Source organism: Lottia gigantea (genome assembly GCF_000327385.1).
Source record: "Lottia gigantea unplaced genomic scaffold LOTGIsca_77, whole genome shotgun sequence".
In the NCBI taxonomy this organism is placed as follows: domain Eukaryota; kingdom Metazoa; phylum Mollusca; class Gastropoda; family Lottiidae; genus Lottia; species Lottia gigantea.
Genome location: NW_008710566.1, coordinates 1,249,830 through 1,269,760, shown reverse-complemented (window position 1 = coordinate 1,269,760; position 19,931 = coordinate 1,249,830). Strand labels below are relative to the sequence as shown.

Genomic DNA, 19,931 nt, shown 5'->3' with positions numbered 1-19,931 from the left:
AACTCTTAAATGTATGCAATAAGAACATAATGATATGATTAAGAATACATGATAATTCATTAGAAACACCAATTACTTTAAAGTCAGTTATTTATTTTATCGCAGGGCTTTCTATGGAAAGGCAAACCAGTCATAATTAAATTCAATGCACTATCAATTCAATTGTTGTTGACCTGTGAGTCGAATTTTTATTCTGGAAAGTAACACGGAAAACTTAGAGCTCTGTTTTCTGGCTACGTAATATTTAGACGACTATATACCTTTTCATCTTAAGGTCCTGAAGTGTTACGAGTCGTTAAATTGAATCTCGGCTTCGGTTCATTTGCATGGACTGGATGTTCCGGACTACCCACAACCCCGAGCCGTTGACTATGGACTCATAGAAAGATGTGAAGTGACCATCCTTGTCGCAGAATTGACAGGAGAGTGAGTCTTCCATGCCTTCATGATGACATCCAATGACAGTTATTGCAGTGCATAAAATGTTATTGATTAGAAATATGTGTTCATCTGGTATTTGTTCAGTACTATAAGCACTTCCACGCTTTTCAAATGTAATGATAATGGACTATCCACATCGTTTATTCCATAGCTTAGTAATTGATACTGAAAAATACATGTACACAAAATAACTAACTATTAAATTTAACGTTACATTCCATGTCATAAAAAACAAGGGTTATTGCAAGTTAAAATACAACAGCCGAGAGGTTATTACGGTGGTTCATATACGACATCATTTTTTTTTTTTTTTTTTTTTTATTAAAAAACTGGAATATAATTATAAAACATAATTTTGAATTTAAAACTTGTATTTTCACCCGAGTGATAATTCTAGAATATTTTATTAAAAACTTGACTTTCCACCCTGGTGATAATTCTAGAATTTTCAATTAAAAACCTGAATTTCCACCCGGGTGATAATTCTAGAATTTTTAATTGAAAACTTGAATTTCCACCCCGGTGAAAATTGATGAAAATTGATTTTCACCCAGGTGATAATTCTAGAATTTATAATTAAAAACTTGAATTTCCACCCGGGTGATAATTCTAGAATATTTTATTAAAAACTTGAATTTCCACCCGGGTGATAATTCTAGAATTTTTAATTAAAAACTTGAATTTCCACCTAAATTACAGTGCTAATAGAGAATCATTTTCTTCATTTCATTAAAAATTATTTCGATTTTGTTCCATTTCGACATGTAAAAGTAACCAATGTAAACATTCAGAATGTTACATTGTGAGTTACCTGCCCTTGTTTGGGAGTAATAATTTAACTTTTTGATCAATCAAGCAAATATTTTTTGACAGGAAAGTGATGGTCGTAAAAAAGATATGTCAAAAGCGAAATGACTAAAGAGAAGATGAATGGTACATTTGTTACCTGGCAAGTGTAAAACTAAAGTCGTTTCGTGTCATGTCCTTCGTCTTTTTCGAAATGTATAAATACCTAAAGATAAGATGAAATGCCAATTGTTATTTTTATTATGTTTCATCACTACCTTTTTGTGTTCTTTTCATTATTATTTAATAATTAAATCACGATTCCGTTTACACGGTATCACATAATTTGATTGGATAACAGCGGTCAAATGTATCTGTGTAAACGGAATGAAAATATAAGCTCCGCCCCTTAACGGACTACTTTTATCATTGAGTTTGATTGACGTGGCCACTACATGGCGTCGATATCGTTCCTTCGAACGTCAACAGAGCAGAAATCGACACAATATCACGGTAAAGTAAAGGTATTTTCTAAATTCTCTCAAATGTGCACACTCCAAATTCCAACAATATCATGAATTCTGGACTTAGTTAGAACTCGTCTTTGAACAATTGAACTTCCAAATTGGTCGCTCCGTCAACTTTCATGTAGACTATAAATAGGTGACCTAATTATTGCTGATTGGTTGTTCTCTGGGACTTCTCTATTGTTAGTATCAGTTCATTAACGTTATGTTAAAATATTTTGTATTTATGCGCCAATTTAGTGCCTTAAGTTATTGTTATATTACATAAATATTTAAACATGTATTCGAGTTGATTTAATTATAAGGAATTTTTTTATTAGTGCAAAAAGCATGTAACTATTGTCTTAGGAGAATTGACACAAAGCGTCAGCATCTTAGACGATGCATGCGAAAAGTTAATTATGTAAAAATGTAATCTTCACTTGAAACATTTTTCATTGAACATATTACAATTGACTTAAACAAATGCGCATTGAATTTAATTATGAATTTTTTGCCCTACCATAGCTTTGGGTACACTTTAAATGGTAACCACCTGAATTGTAGGCATCAAATAATCAATATATTTATCATATCAATGCTTCGGTCCTCGTCCCAATATCATTGTTAAACACATAGACAAGCTTTCGACCATTAACCTGTACATTTTTATCTTTCAGTACTCTGACAATGAACAAGATTTGATGAAAACGGAGTTAGATAAACGAGTCGGTGTTCTGACTCCTGCTAAACCCAGTCAAGATACCAAGCTATACAGGTGAACGAAATGAAATTAATTTGCGATCTCCGTTGTTAGCTGAATATCCTGCACATTAAATAAAACCTTCACCAAAACATTAGTCGGTATTATTGAACTATGTGACTTAAATTGTTGAAAAATATTGTCTATAACCATTATGGAGGAAACATATTGACGGATAAAAACCAGTTTGATCCCATCCACGATCATTTTACTCGTCAAATAATTGATGTGAACATATATCCTCAATGAAAAACGAATTAACTGGTTATTACGGGGTATTTGAAAGAAACTACGGTGGCTCACATACGACATATTTCACTTTCAATTTTGAATTAAACCTAGGTGAAAATAATTTCCACCTAGGTGATAATTCAACGAATCTTGTAAAGAACGACGAAAAACAGTTTTCACTTCAAAATTCTTAGATTATCACCTTGGTGAAAAAAATTACAGGAATTATCACCTAATTCTCACCTAGGTGAAAATAATTCTCACCTAGGTGAAAATTAAAGTTTAAAGTTCAGCGTATACAAGCGTTTTAGAGAAATAAAATGACGTAAAACTCAATCTCAGTCATCCTCATCCTTTGCCCCCACATATCACACACTTTAATATATTTCTAGAAAACTCGTAGATATAAAGAAGAAAAAGAAACAAGTTGAAAAAATCCATGCATGTGTTATGGGCGCTGTAAACGCTTTTCTTGTGGTAAGCTTTGAAAATCGTAATTTTATTGAGTGCTGGGTGCTAAATTCCAGCGATTCAAATCCATTTATCTTTTTCACAATAAAGTCATATGATCACTCAAACTACCAAAGCCACAGAAGCAACAGAAAAGTGTGTGGAAAATGGAGTGTAACCACGTACGAATTCAAACAAGTGCATATCTCTTTTCTAAGGTAGATAAGCAAAGAAACCGGATTGCTCTGTAGATGTCAGTGACATTCCACTTTTTTGTAGATCGAAAACATTTACTTAAATTTGTGAAAACTATACACCAATATTTAGTTTTAACTTTAAAAAAATCCGCCCGTTAATTTTTTAACGCCAAAACTAAAACAGTTTACGTATACGTTTAAGGTTCGTTATGCTTTTTTCTTCTCTAATCATGCTATAGACGTTAAACTCCGTTTCATTTACTTTCGTTTTATATTTTCAGACTATAGACAAGCACAATATTGCTGATAAAGCCAGTCTGGACCTTGGTGAACTAAAACTAGTATTTGAAGACGTAAGTTATATGTTTCTATACTGAAATGATGTTACCTTTTTGTTTTGAAATTTGTTTCTATATACCATATACGCTTTTTGTACGACTATTAATTGATTTTCCATGCTATATGGTGCGTGTCGTTATCATCATCAGTGTGATGATACGGCGTGAGAATAGTATTTTAATAGATTTATTGCAATCAAAAACAGTAGAAATTTGTTGATTTTCAATCTATAGTGACACAATACATCAAATGGATTTATAAGATCAATACTTGACAATAAGAATTAGCGCTGTTACGGATAGCAACAGAACGGAAAACTTAATTGGATTTCAAGGTTTTCCTAAAGAAAAATAAAGAATAACAAAGTTAGAGAAAAGTGGATTTTTTATTGATATATTATAGTTGATTATGCAAGCTTTTACTCCCAACGTATGAAGCATTTGTCGAATAGTCGATAGTTCAGCATATACAAGCGTTTTAGAGAAAAAAAAGTTTTGTATTATTTTTTATTTTGTTATGATGTTGCCATTTTGTTGTCAAATTTGTTTATATATACCATAATATACAGTATATTCTTTTGTATAACTGTTAATTGATGCCCAGCCACTGTGTTATATTTGTTGTCATATATTATTTTGTGTTATCTTGTATCGCCCGATGCAACTGGTATCTATTGAAATGAGACCCCCTCCCCAAGATATGTAGTTAGTTATCGATTTGACATCAGCAAATTTTGCTTTGTGCTATTTGACTAGTACACTGTGCATTCGGGCTTTTAATCTCATCCTAATAATGTCATGTGTCTTCAGAAAGAAAGTTTTACTGATAAACATTGTGAGATACTGTTTGGGGAGGTGATTTCAGCCGAGGAGGCGTTCGAGTCGCTGGATAAAGATGAGGATGGACAGGTACGTGTTATGCCCAGGGATTTGCCATGGTTTAGACTTTTTGTGTTTGGAACACATAGACTTAGACTAACGGTCAACATAGACTTAGACTAACGATCAACATAGACTTAGACTGACCTTCAACATAGACTTAGACTAATGGTCAACATAGACTTAGACTAACGGTCAACATAGACTTAGACTAATGGTCAACATAGACTTAGACTAATGGTCAACATAGACTTAGACTAACGGTCAACACAGACTTAGACTAAAGGTCAACATAGACTTAGACTAACGGTCAACATAGACTAAGAATGATTGTCATCATGGACAGATTCATACTGACTGTAAACAAAGACCAAGACTGACTGTACACATGGACTAAGACTAACTGTAAACATATTAGCTATTTGGGCTCTCCAGAAGTATTTGATCGTTGATGAATGTATATTCCATTTTAATAGCAATGTGGATTAACCTGAAGTGTTTGGAATGCATATCTGAATGGTTATTCGGGCTCTCCCGTAGTGTTTAATAGTTGACGAATTCCTTTAGGCCTACCAAGTTATTTGTTATATCGATTCCCCTAAAGTGTTGCCGTGTTGGCAATGCCAATGGAAAAGAGATATGTTGCTGATTTGTGTATTCATTTTCGAGATTTTGTCCTTGTCTATTTTAGGTAGATTTCCGTGAGCTTATGGAATTTATCCAGAGAACTGGAATTTGTATGTTGGATACCTTCCAAGGTTACAGTCGTCAAGAAATCTCCGGTTTTTCTTCCTTCGTTGAACGTGTTCAAAATACCATTTTACTCAATTTAAAACGTGTCCATGCAAACGTAAGTATATACTTGCTAGATTTGGTGGTTTAATCCATTAAGTCATCGAATCCATCAGTAGATCAGACTATACAGGACACCTGCAGTAGCAGAAAGAGTTGGTAAAAAAAAAAGTTTGTAACAACAATGTACCGTACCTCATTTCATTTTTAAGATATTTCAAAATATGATTTCTCGACAATTTTTGCTCAGAAATATGTATCAGAAAGAACCAAATCAAGTGTTACATTTTCAAAATCTTTCGGGAGAACGTTTACGTTCAACAGTGCTTCCAAGTCTGTAATCTCAACACCAGCTATCCACTAAACATCAACTGATGAAAATGGATGACATGAGGATTCATATATTTTGCAGCATGGAGATTATCAACGAACTGTAGGAATCAACACTGGACATATAGAAAGTGTAGATTTCGGTAATATGGTTTTTGCCGATAAGAAATTTGTCGAAGAGGTACAAGTATTTTTTTATATAAAAAATTTGTGACGCTTTGGTGCACAAAGAAATCAAATATCTTTTTTGACATTTACATGATCAGTACATGTTCTGCATGTTTAATATCCCTTAACAACTCAAAAAGAATATTTACTTCATTGCACACTGCGTCGTTGCCCATCGTAATTACTAATAAATGAAAACGAAACCTGCCATAAACCTCAAATTCTTTTCAACAAATGTATTAAAACGCTTGGACATCTACTGCTAATGTATGTACTATACTATATTAAGACGCCAAGGATGCTACTGTTTGTGCTTCTTAGGGGGTCCCCTAATGAATGTTGCTTAATTTGTTTCAGAGGGGTTATAACGCCGTGAAAGCTTTCCTTCAATATCACGTGATCAATAAAGTGATGGTCCCGGAAGTAGAACCACGCAGAAACTAGGCTACAAACCGGACAAACCAGAACTTGAGAATTAACAGAGAATTAAAAACGGAAGTATAATAGACCTACCATAAAACCTGAAGTTGATATATACAGCACTCTTTTCCTTTTAACCATGTGTTATAACTATTTCAAAATGGACACGTCCTGTGACCATAATTATTATGTACGCATGTATTATATATTCAGACGTATAAAATTTTAAAGTGATACTACGTCTTAGAATGAACATAAAATTGAAGAATTTTAAACTTGGCCAATACTCCTTTCTCAAAACGTATGCATATCTCCGCCCACTTACTTCACAACGAGGCTAACGTATGCATATCTCCGCCCACTGACTTCAGAGCGAGGCTAAGTGGGCAACGTGTTCAGCTGTAAACAAACATGGCCGACGCCACGTTAACGAAGCTGTGAAAAGAAGAGCTTGATGACATTGCTTGGTCACTTTTATAATGGTTTTCGATTGTTAACGACTAAAAAATTGTCAGGACGAATGGTCAAGCTTCAACTAGTTCAAGTTTCAGCCAGGTAAGTCAGTCTGTGAGTAGAGCCTACTCTGAGTCATTAAAAGTAAAAGATGACTGAGTTACTAGCCTAACCAACTCTCCTACAGCTGCGATTTGTTAAAGGATATTTCGTGATTGGAAGGTAAGTGTAATCCTCTTGATTCAGTACAGTAGCCTACAGTGTAGGTAGAGTAGATAGAAGTAGGCCTGGATTGTCAACAACAAATCATTTATCAGTCTTAGTAGGGTAGGTCTGTCTTACTTATCCTCTTGGGCTTGGTCCCTTCTTTGTGTCTTTTCTTAGCCATGGCACAGGCCTATTGCAGCTATGTTAGTTCATTACTAGCCTAGACAACTTAATAGTTTTCTTTAATTATCTTCAATCTACATAAGTAATTTCCTAAATACAACATCACACAGCCCCACCCCTGTCCAACAGACAAGTGCCCTACTGCATTTGGGCCAATTTGTCATAATTTTATACTTAAATAGCACCAGCAGGCTGTTTACACATACTGACATAGGCCTACGTGTGCTCGTTTTAACATATTACTGATGGCACAATAGTTTGCTCACATGATTTCCAATTGATTGCAGTGGACCAAATTGAAAAGATCTATACAATCCAAAACTAACTGGGGTAACCCATTAATGTAAGAAGTTTGCCCAGAAGATGTACTGGAGAAGATAAATATGTAGATGAATCAACTGATGTTTGATGATATCAACAAGGAACAACTCCTAAGGTGAGCCTTATTTGTCTTTTGTTTATTGGTAACATCATTTTTTAGAGATAAACCAAATAAGCATAGAAGTATGCCCTGCCCTAAAAGGGTAACTTTTTAGCGAAGCTCAAATTCAATTTAAGGGTTTGTAATCCATTGCCATTGCAATATTTAAAAATATTTCATATCCAATTTGTATTTGCGAATCGTATTCAAATTGAATAATTGAAATAATCAGGGCTAATATATGATTTTTATCTGTTTATGTTTTATAGGACAAGACAAATGAAGAGCATGAGGACGAAAATGAGAATCTCCAGGATCAAGTGACAGAAAAAAAGGACTTTATTCGTAATATATACATGTACTATCAATTTTGTCTTCTATTTCATTCCATATTATTCAAATTATAAATATAAGTTACAGCATATTGCATTATGAATTGATAAAAATGTGTCATTCACATTTTATTTCTCAACTGGTGATCGCCAAGGTGTCGGAGGTCACTTTAAACATACTGAATCGTATCTGCCCTTTTACAACCTTGATACAGTTGAGAGAACCTCATTTAGTAAGCTTTTAAAGCTTGTTTCCAAAACCATATGTTTATGTATATGTATGTAATATTTGGAATTCTTGAATATATATTGTTTAAAAAAACATATGCATATGGCAGACGTTAGGTACTCGTGGTCGAAAGGAAATAATCATCAACTATTTGCAGTCTGTAGTAACAATGCAAGTTGATTTACACTGGATTAAAGAGTATTAAAATTTAATAAAAATTGGTTTAAAAACTCTAAATTCTAGGGCGTTCACGGGTAAAATGTGAGCGTATGACGTAAAAAATTTTATTTTCAATATCAAATAGTTTGTAACAAGGAGTAAAGACAATTTCAAAAGAAAATGAAATGAATGGAGTTTATGCTTGATCTGTTATCAATGTTGTATAACACGCTTAACACCTATTAATCAACTTCACACTATTATTATTCAAAAATAAAACCAGAAACTTTAGATTTTTTAAAAATTTAATCAAAATTAATTAATTGAATTTTAATAGCAAACCACCCATGTCACATAGAGAAAATTAAGTACATCCTTATTATGAAAACCATATTGATGTTGGGTAAATACTTTTGATGTAAGGATCAGAGTTGAAAATTTTCTTTTCTTTTTTTCAAAAAATATTCATTCATTATTGTAATATATCATCAAAAAGAGAATGATAAGGCCATTAATAATATGCAAAAATCAAGCTCTGTGCTTGTTAGAGAATGTATCAAAGCTGTCCAAATAACACCATATCTATAGTATCACCCCAGAAAATGCCCAAGCAGGGCCTTGAAGGTGACAATACGTGTCCATTTACACGCTGTTTTGAAATAATGATAACCAAATGAATAGGAAATAGGTATGTACGTAGCAAAGTCAAGGGTAGGGAAAGAGATTGACTCGAGATCTTTGAGAATCGAAGATGATGTAGCAAGTAAATCCAACTTGAAGTTTATATCAGCATCCTGTCATGTGGTTCCCTACTTCCGGTTTTGAGTCTCTGCGTATTTCTACATCTGGGATCATATCTTTAATGATCACGTGATATTGCAGGAAAGCTTTTGTGGCGTTATAACCCCTCTGAAATAATTTAAAAAAGAAACATTCATTACAGGTTCGACTAACAAGGGGAAACAAGCGCAAACAGTATCCTGGTCATTCTTGATTGTTCTTTGCCCTAAATATGTAGGATAACACAAACGTGACGTGACGTGTCACTTACAGGATTGTGCTGTACAAAGGGACACAATCCAAGAATGAACAGCAGTATTTTTTGCCGCCTGGATGGGAATATAATGTGTACAATAGCAGTTGTCCAAGCGTTTAATATATTTTCTTTTATTTTTGTGCACCAAAGCGTCATATTTATATTTGATGTAAAAAAAAAATACTTGTACCTCTTCAATAAATTTCTTATCGGCATAAACCATATTATCGAAATCTACAGTTTCTATATGTCCAGTGTTGATTCCTACAGTTCGTTGATAATCTCCATGCTGCAAAATATATAAATATAATGTCACTCTTTTACAAGACCTGATGTCTAGTTGCGACGCCTGCCATCTGGAAGTGGACGTAGAAATGGGCAGCAGAAAATACGTAATTTTCATACATGGAAATAATACTGTAATAATAGTTTGGTATTTGGGCAGACTGACTCACTTGCATGACAAATGTTCCAAATCTATAAGCACTGGAGAAGTACCATAGACACTACCCTCGCTCATAAATTTGGCTTAATGTATCACCAAATCTAACAAGTATATACTCACGTTTGCATGGACGCGTTTTAAATTGAGTAAAATGGTATTTTGAACTCGTTCAACGAAGGAAGAAAAACCGGAGATTTCTTGACGACTGTAACCTTGGAAGGTATCCAACATACAAATTCCAGTTCTCTGGATAAATTCCATAAGTTCGTCGAAATCTACCTAAATTATAGATCGACAAAATATCGAAATTGAATTTTAGAATCGGTAACAAATGTAACATTACTGAACCAAAAGTCAAAATAAAGCAATAAATGCATAAGTAAGTGTGATCATCTACAGACTATATTCAGTGTCACCCAAGAAGAAATAAACGATTCATGACCGAGACATTTTCAGCTTTACCGAAACTGCCGAGGATGTCGATTGCTCAGCAAGACAGTGTTATAGCTATCAAAAAGATAGCTTGCCAGGCAAGGTAATAATACGCCCCCTGACCGCTTTGATTTTAATTAAAAAAAATATTTGGCAGTATAGTAACAATTACCAGTATGAAACTCTTTTGGGGCGATACTATATAATATTACCAAGTTTCATCAAAATCTGTGAAGAACTGGGCCTTCTAGAGTGTTTACAGGCTAAAACATGGACGCATTTTCAAGAACAAGCGCAATAACTCAAACTATATTTCGATTTTTCTGATTTTCGAAAGGGTTCATCCTTAGTTGATAACAAACACTCACACCAAGTTTCGTCCAAATCCATCAAGAATTGTGCCTTTTAGAGTGCTTATGGGTCATAAATTGAACGCGCTTTCAAGAACAGGGGCTCATACTAAATATTTTCGATTTTTCAATAGGGTTCATCCTTGGGTGAGTACAATCATTCATAACAAGTTTCGTCAAAATCTGTCTAGAGCAATAGAGCATTTCATGTGGGCGTATAACAATACATAATTATTTCATCAGATTATTGATGGCAACGGGACATCTAAATCCAGATTGAATATATTGGCTGTCATCGTAAACTTTTGTAAAAAATATATGGAATACGACCTTACCACCACACTGTGCTCCCAAAACCCAAACGTCTAAACCGTGGCAGATCCCTGGTCGTAACACTTACCTGTCCGTCCTCGTCTTTATCCAGAGAATCGAACGCCTCCTCGGCTGAAATCACCTCCCCAAACAGTATCTCACAATGTTTATCAGTAAAACTTTCTTTCTGAAATTTATGAAAAGAGGAATGACACCATTAGAATGGATGGGACGCAAGCTGCACAGTGGCATCGGGTGTCACAAGGATGTCACAAAGAGTAAGTGTAACCCGTTGCACTTGTGAGAAAGCAAAGCAAAGCAAAATTTGCTGTAGTCAAATAGATTAGTGCTAAATTTTTCTAAAGGGGGGAGGGTGTGGCTCATTTCAATATGGAAACATAACTTACGTCTTCAAAAACTAGTTTTAGTTCACCAAGGTCCAGGCTGGCTTTATCAGCAATATTGTGCTTGTCGATAGTCTGAAAATATTTTTTAAAAAGTGAATGAATCGGTTTTTTACATCTTTCCTTTGTGTCACTGATTAGGGCTGAAGACTGGCAACGTCGTGAAGTAGGTAATGCCAGCCAACGTCTAATTCTAAACCAGAGAACCACCACGTCTCCGTAATATATCGATAAAGAAACAGTTTGAATCAGGAAGAGGCCTAAAGCTCTCAATATCTTAATATCCACAGAGCTATCCAATGTTTGTGCTTATCTCGCCGTCCGATAAGAAGTCGACAAGTTTAACACTCGATTTCTCATGTGATTTTCAGTTTAGCACTCAGGGTGAGTTGGGGTTTTTATGAATGCCCTCGTTAGTCTAGGATACCCCATTCCCCAAAAAACCACCACAAAACTACGATTTTCAAAGCTTACCACAAGAAAAGCGTTCACAGCGTCCATAACACATGCATGGATTTTTTCTATTTTTTTCTGCTTCTTCTTCATATCTACACGTTTTCTAGAAATATAATATGTGCATGTGAGGGCAAGAAAAAAAGTGAGTCAAATGAAGTTTATCATCATACCTTTTTGCTAAGCCATTGAGCGGGTAAACAAAGACAGGCGATGGCGTTTACTGCACAGTGATATGATTCTACTCATTTCAGAGTTCGAATTGTCGAGGTATTTGTTATGTAGCCCATACACATTCAATAAAGCCATCAATATCATTGATTCAATATACTGACATCAATACTAATGAAAGAAAATGCCCACACGATTCCACATTTTCGTCTTTAATGCGGTTATTACTTTGGTGATTGATCAAATCGGATACTACTATTACTGTTTCGCTAATCATGGCACATGGGCAAGAACCGCCCGAAAAACGTATGAAATGGTCTAGTGTGGTACCTGAATGCCTTTTAAGTGTAAGACCGAGTCACTGATAACATTGTAATATATAATAAAACAACATATTCTTTTTACAATAGAGTAAATTGTAATATATAATATAATAACCAGCTCTACTGATAACAGTTAAACGTGTAAGCAAATAATTCTCTAAAAGTCTTCAGTAAAGATATGTTACAGAAAGAATTCCATTGTAGATGTATTTAAATGTCTTTATTTTCTTTTTCGGAAAACCGTGAATACTAATACTAATGTTCTCATCTGTTGCTATCCATAACAGCACTAATTCTTATTGATTCTGCCAAGTATTGATCTTATTGTGAATCTATTGGATGTATGATGTCACTTTAGAATTATGTCAACAAGATTCTACTGAATGTATCAAAATCCATTAAAATCCAATCCTCAAGCCGCATACGCCAACTGATGTTGATGAAGATAATGATAAATTGTCTTACTTTATCCATTACTGGTGGTATTGAAAGGGGCAACAAAGAGTGTCATGCCTGCATTATTGTAGTCCTATTGGTCTAGCTGCATTTACACTGTCATAATCCAGTGGGTTTCTTAAGCTTGATGAAATTTCGTGGTTCACCTTCTGGTGAATCGATCTTTTTCCGCTCAATAGTGGGTAGGGTAGGACAGTCTAATGAATTGTCGTCAAACTTGCATGATTAGATGTAGACTTGTCTTGCTTTAATTTGATATCTGATTTGTTAACCCTAAATCGAGTGCGTAAATTATTTTTCGTTTCTTCTACATATTGTTTTAAAAATTTCTTACATGAAATCCAGCACTTTATATTCAGGTATTTTGAATTTTTTGAATCTGCTTGACTAACATGAAGCACTGCTTAGCCCCGGTTGCATTTGCGAATAAAATCTGTTGTAAGGTACTTTATCCGCTATAGTGGAATACTTTATGTTTCGTAAAATTCGTTTAACGTTCTTTTAGTTTTGAGAAAACAACCGTGCTAACTTGGTTAGAAACATATATATGAGTCAATATATTAAGTCAATGATATTGATGGTGTGTGATCCCCAGCTAGCAATGGACAATATTACAACCAAATATATTGGCTCTTTCACTTCATTCATTTCATTCACCTGTACAGCTTGGTATCTTGACTGGGCTTAGCAGGAGTCAGAACACCGACTCGTTTATCTAACTCCGTTTTCATCAAATCTTGTTCATAGTCAGAGTACTGAAAGATGAAGATAACAGAGCTATAAACGACGGTACCTAGTTGATATTGTGGTAAGAGAGGTCATGCATCAATTCGCGTGTACAATTTGTGCAACCATGACATTAAAGATTTGGGGATACATCTTTATATTTACATTGCTACTTTATATTCTTAAGAGTTCTGTCTATCCGCTAGTATTTCAAGTTACTTGGCGTAGTATTTGCCACCCTTGGGAGTTATCACTTCTTCAAATTAGTCTAGAACATACTAATAGCAAACATACCACTTGAAACCCAAGAGTTTTTTCATTAAAGCCTCCAAATCGGATAGCCTGGTCGTACAGCTTTGTTAAGTTGGATAACGGAGTAAATTTTGTCAGAAAACTGTCATCAGGCTTCAATGATAAATACCAACCTAAAAAATACAAATATTTTAATGGGTCAATCGTTCTACTCTTCTGTAGCTTTTTGGATTAATTCGATACAGCTTCTACTGATCTGTGCATTAATTGGATTATGATTAAAACTTGTAATGTCTGTACCTAATTGGGTTGAGGAAATGGATTTTCTACTGTCAGAAATATGATTTAAAGTGTTAACTCACCATCAAAACAGTGTATAGGGTAATTGCACAGCAAACCACCGTCAACATAAACATCCATTGATCCAAACAAGGTCTCTTTAGACGCTTGGAAATATCCTAGAATATCAAATTTATAAAACATGTTCCCTTGGGCAAAAGTTTGGGAAGGATTATCATGGTGATACTTGTCTTTGAAATCAACTGGGAGAATGAAGTTTTAAGGGAGAGGGTTTTCGGGATAAGTACTGTAGGAGTTGATTATAGTCGCATAAATTTCTACTTTGAGGTCAAAACAAATGGTCTATAATGATATAATTTGGTCTCACTTGAGGTCAAAACAAATCGTATATAATGATATAATTTGGTCTCACTTGAAGTCAAAACAAATCGTATATAATGGTATATTTGGTCTCACTTGAGGTCAAGACAATTCGTCTATAATGATATAATTTGGTCTCATTTAAGGTCAAGACAAATCGTCTATAATGATATAAATTGGTCTCACTTGAGGTCAAAACAAATCGTCTATAATGATATAATTTGGTCTCACTTTAGGTCAAAACAAATCGTCTATAATGATATAATTGGGTCTCACTTGAGGTCAAAACAAATCGTGTATAATGATATAATTTGGTCTCACTTAAGATCAAAACAAATCGTCTATAATGATATAATTTGGTCTCACTTGAGGTCAAAACAAATGGTCTATAATGATATAATTTGGTCTCACTTTAGATCAAAACAAATCGTCTATAATGATATAATTTGGTCTCACTTGAGGTCAAAACAAATCGTCTATAATGATATAATTTGGTCTCACTTGAGGTCAAAACATTCGTCTATAATGATATAATTTGGTCTCACTTTAGATCAAAACAAATCGTCTATAATGATATAATTTGGTCTCACTTGAGGTCAAAACAAATCGTCTATAATGATATAATTTGGTCTCACATTAGGTCAAAACAAATCGTCTATAATGATATAATTTGGTCTCACTTTCACTTGAGGTCAAAACAAATCGTCTATAATGATATAATTTGGTCTCACTTTAGATCAAAACAAATCGTCTATAATGATATAATTTGGCCTCAAAACTACTGATATATGAAGATAAAACTTGATCTCACTGATGGTAAAAACGAACGTAATTTGTGGTTAAAACGGACATAACCTGAGGTGTAACGGGCCCATTAGTTAATATTGAAACAAAAAGATGAAATGGAACTACAGTTGTAGGCCGTAAAGGCTTGAAAGGTAGGAGATTAACTTACCTGGTATGGACATGGACATACACACAGCACGTCTGATTGACAGATGGGGCGTGGTTTTTGCGTGACAGAATATGACATCCATTCTGTTGACGTTGGTAACGCAGATACACAGCTCTATACCTTTCTTCTTGTATAACTAATAAAATAAAATACAAAATAGATTTATAACAGAATAAATGATTAGTAAGTCAACTGTACCTGGGCAAGCATCATATTAAAGAAATTCTATATGTGATTAATATAACACATTCTAGTAAATTTTCAGCATTCCGATTTTCAAGTATGTGTAAAAGACACTTATAGCTTCTATTTACACTATTCTGATTTTCTAGTCTTTATATGTGTATCAGAGACACTTATAGCTTCTATTTACATCATTCTGCTTTTCTAGTCTTTATATGTGTATCAGAGACACTTATAGCTTCTGTTTACACCATTCTGATTTTCAAGTATTTATTTGTGTACCAGACACTAATAGCTTATTTTAATGTTTATCTGAATCACGTGTCGTCAGCTGAGTTGGACTCTAATTAGAACGTAAAACTCTACTTCAATTCACTATAGTTACCTGTTTGAAAGTGATGTCTGCATCACCGACCTTCTTTTCAATGTGTTTTCCCATTTCACTATAAACCTTACTTGTCGGCTTCCATCCAAAATGATTTACCATATTAGGCACAAGGCTTAGAACGCCCCATGGATTGTCTGAAAATCACAAAGACATAAAGTGACACTATGCGCCGATTTACTTCATTTTTGTCAATTCTTTGTTATGTTCATCAAACAAGGCCAACGTCAACGAAACTTATAGATCTGTGTCCAATGAGAACAGAGATTATTTTGGCACTGAAATTAACTATAGACCAAAATCTTGAGATATGCGCCCCTTAAAAGTTGTGACTAAAAAATTCTGCCAAACTGTCTTGTGTTGGAAAACTACTATACAGATTTGTAAATGAATGTGTATCCCAGCGTTTTCTGAAACGAAATGAAATGAATGGAGTTTTACGGCCTACTTTTCTGCACCATGTGAGCTAATGAAGACGGGCAACGCCATGCAGAGTGCGATGAGGGAAATTTTGCCAGGACAGCGGCATTAGCCTGCTCTTTTTCCATTTCCAACTGTCGAGGGATCTTTAACGTGCACAGCCTGTAGCACACGGGGCCTCGGTTTATTGTCCCATCCGAACGACTAGACGCTTTTTCCATGTCAGTTCCTCTTACCTGCATCACTGACAGGGGGAAACCGGGTTGAAAAATCCGAAGGTATTATCTCGACCTATGTCGGGATTGAAACCTGGACCTTCAGGTTAGCGAGCAAGCGTCTAACTCAATGAGCCACCGCGGCTCCCCAAACGTATTCTGAAGGTTTCAGCTAAAATTATATACATGCCATGGGTTGGCTGAAACTGACAAAGACATAAAAGTGGCAAAAATTAAAATAAAAATGGGCGCATGCCTAGATTTACTATCTTATATTTTAACGTATCTATGTAATAGTCCAAAAGAAGAGGTAAAAGGCTTGATTCATCGTACCTTGATCTCAGAAACGGGAATTGTTCAGCTAAGTAATCGGTAATGTGTATCCAAAAAACGACTCGCTACTTCCAAGATTTTCTATTTTGAAGGTCAATAAGACAGAAGCCTCAATCATCTAGTCAACCTTCGTCTACGCAAAGCTACGACGAAATATGTCTGGGTATCAGAGATATATAAACAAGACGTTCAACAAAAATGGTGAAACGATGAAATTTAAGACTAGATGTTACAGTGGAAAACTCTGTTTTTATATGCCCACATGAATATGTGGTCATATATTGTCGTTGCCCCTGTCCGTCGGTCCGTCCGTCTCAACATTTCTTGTGGGCACAATAGAGACTACAGTTTTCATTTAATTGTAATGAAACTTGGTGTGAGCATTAGGATTCATAAGACGGTGGTCAAGTTCGAATTTGATGATTGTACCATGAAATGTTTTTGAGTTATTGCCCTTGACTTAGTAAAATCGCGTCAAAATGTTGTTGTGGCCACAATAGAAGCTTCAATTTTCAATGGATTTTGATGAAACTTGGCGTGAGCATTGGGATTGATAAGACAGCGGTCAAGTTCGAATTTGACGATTCAACGAACATTCGTTGAGTTATTACCCCTGACTTAGTAAAACACATCAAAGTTGACTTGTAAACACGATGGGGGCTACAGTTTTTATATGATCTTGATGAAACTTGGTATGCAGGTATATATTAATGAGAGTAAATTTGTCTATGTTAGTTAGTTGGTGTGAATTTAATGATAACTGACCCTAAACTGATGGGATATTCAGGTTTTTTGAACTACAAATGCATAATGAAGATCTTCAATATGAGAAATTTGGCATTACATGTATTATGAAGATCTTTAATGTATTTTTGGTCAATCATCTCTGACAGTGCGTGTATGTTACCTTGCCTGGCAAGCTATCTTTAGTTATCATGACATTTTTCCAAACAAGGCTTTCTTCAGCCAGGCCACGCTGTGCTTGTTTGCGTCTATTGAATACTATACCACATTTTAAGAAGAGCTCGAAGAGGTGATAGCGTATGATATAGACGCCAAAGGAATCGACAAAATAATTTACCATTTAATACTGATGATATGTATTTTGGTTCCAGAAATTTGGAGATGTCTTCGCTTCCATACCCCACGGCGAGATAGCAGGCGCACATTGCCCCTGAACTACTTCCAGCAAACCTCTTGATTTTCCTCAACATTCCAATTTTTTCCATATACTACAAAAATAGAAAACCTTCAACACAACTAGGACTCTTTGTTCTGGCATATATGCCAATATGAAACACTGTACAACGCTGTATGGTGTTGACTGATCTATGTAAAATAAATTAAATGAAATGAATGGAGTTTTACGTCCTACTTTTCTGCACCACGTGGGCTAATGAAGACGGACAACGCCATGCAGGGTGCAATGAGTGAAATTTTGCCAGGACAACGGCATTAGCCAGCTCTTTTTCGATTTTTTTCTGTCGAGGGATCTCTTACATGCACAGCCTGTAGCACACGGGGCCTCGGTTTATTGTCCCATCCGTACCGCTATACACTTTTTCCATGTCAGCCCCTCTTACCTGCATCATTGACAGGGGGAAACCAGGTTGAAAAATCCGAAGGTATTATCTCGGCCTATGCCGGGATTGAAACCTGGACCTTCAGGTTAGCGAGCAAGCGTCTAACTCACTGAGCCATGTAAAATAAGATCAAAATTTCGTTTCATTATTATTTATTCTGTCTGTCTCTATTGTACAAGACCAATGAAAAATAATAACAAAAAGTATCCAACAGTTCCAGACCGCTTATTCCAATTTCTGGATGAAGTTATTATTCCATCCTAGGCCTCCATTTCTTTTCTGAGTTGACAGAAATGGATATTAAATAAACATTATTACGTTATCAGCTACCTAACTGAAAGAAATGACGAGTTGACAAACCGCTTTAGGACATAAATATGCGAACTCTCTGAAAGGTGGTTAGGCAAACAGTAATAGCAAACGTCTAACAATAACTTACCCTTAAAGCCCCCACGTATGCGGCACCCTTACTTCCACCGCCCTCAAAAACCAAGTTTTCAAAAGAAAAGTTATAATCCTTGGGGTCAATCTTCATTGCTTCCAAATCTTTTGGGGATAAAGACTGGCATTCTTCAACGACAGGGACACTGCTAAGAGAATTCTGGCTTTCGATTAGAGTCATTCGTCTTTGCATATCCTGTTCAGTCTTTGAAGGTTGTACACTTGCTCCATTTCCCATGTTAGTTCCTAAAATGGAAAAAAATGACTCAAACCTTTGAAGTAGGCTATTTATGATTGCGGGATGCGGGGTAACAAGTTGAAAACAATGACATCGGGCGTTTGGAATTATGTGCATGACCATGGCATTTTGTGTCTCGGGTATCTATTTAGCAATGGTGTACGATGTTTATGACATCTTTGCTTTCACATCACGATATTCTCGTCATTATTTTTTTTTTGACAGAATTTCCTTTTTATACGACCACATTTTAATGTATATTGTCGTCGCCCCTGTCCGTCCGTCAGTCCGTCCGTCCGTCGGTCCGTCGGTCCGTCCGTCCACAATTGGCATGTGAACGCAATTGAGACAACAGTTTTTAGCTGATTTGAATGAAATTTGGTGTGAACATTTGTATTAATGAGATCTTGACTATCTTTCGATGAACGGTTTTTGAGTTATTGCCCTTGACTTATGAAAAACGCGTCAAAATTTGGTTGTGAAAACAATAGAGACTACAATTTTCATCCAATTTAAATGAAATTTGGTGTGAATATTTATAATGATGAGATCTTGGACAATTTCGAATTTGGCTATCTTTCGATAATTGTTTTTGATTTATTGCCCTTGACTTATGAAAAACACGTCAAAATTTGTTTGTGAACACAATAAAGACTACAGTTTTCATCCGATTTAAAGCTTAGACAAGTTCGAATTTGACGATCTTTCGAAAAACGTTTTTGAGTTAAAACGCATCAAAATTTGTTGGCGATACAGGTGACAGTTTATGTCAGAATTTTATTAAATAATATGTGTTTGTATAAATCAACAATATCTTGCATCAATTAGATTTTTGGTATGATTTGACACAGATAGGTGACTGTCCTTGATATA

The 19,931-nt window shown here is 35.1% G+C and overlaps 2 protein-coding genes across 2 annotated transcripts; one reads left to right on the top strand and one right to left on the bottom strand.

Annotated features, from left to right (window-relative positions):
* Positions 1-1,682: 1,682 nt before the first annotated feature.
* LOTGIDRAFT_168661 (hypothetical protein) lies at positions 1,683-6,325 on the top strand (the record flags this gene model as incomplete). Its single annotated transcript, XM_009066546.1, has 8 exons — positions 1,683-1,751; positions 2,414-2,511; positions 3,120-3,204; positions 3,656-3,727; positions 4,523-4,621; positions 5,283-5,441; positions 5,796-5,894; positions 6,239-6,325. 8 exons carry the CDS (start codon positions 1,683-1,685, stop codon positions 6,323-6,325), a joined length of 768 nt encoding a protein of 255 aa, XP_009064794.1.
* Positions 6,326-9,071: 2,746 nt separating this feature from the next.
* On the bottom strand, positions 9,072-19,058 carry LOTGIDRAFT_168660 (hypothetical protein; the record flags this gene model as incomplete). The annotated part of the gene is made up of 13 exons (XM_009066545.1): positions 9,072-9,194; positions 9,512-9,610; positions 9,887-10,045; positions 10,949-11,047; positions 11,268-11,339; positions 11,739-11,823; positions 13,325-13,422; positions 13,688-13,818; positions 14,008-14,103; positions 15,261-15,396; positions 15,829-15,965; positions 17,878-18,028; positions 18,819-19,058. The coding sequence occupies 13 exons, from the start codon at positions 19,056-19,058 to the stop codon at positions 9,072-9,074; spliced, it is 1,626 nt and encodes a 541-aa protein (XP_009064793.1).
* Positions 19,059-19,931: the final 873 nt, after the last annotated feature.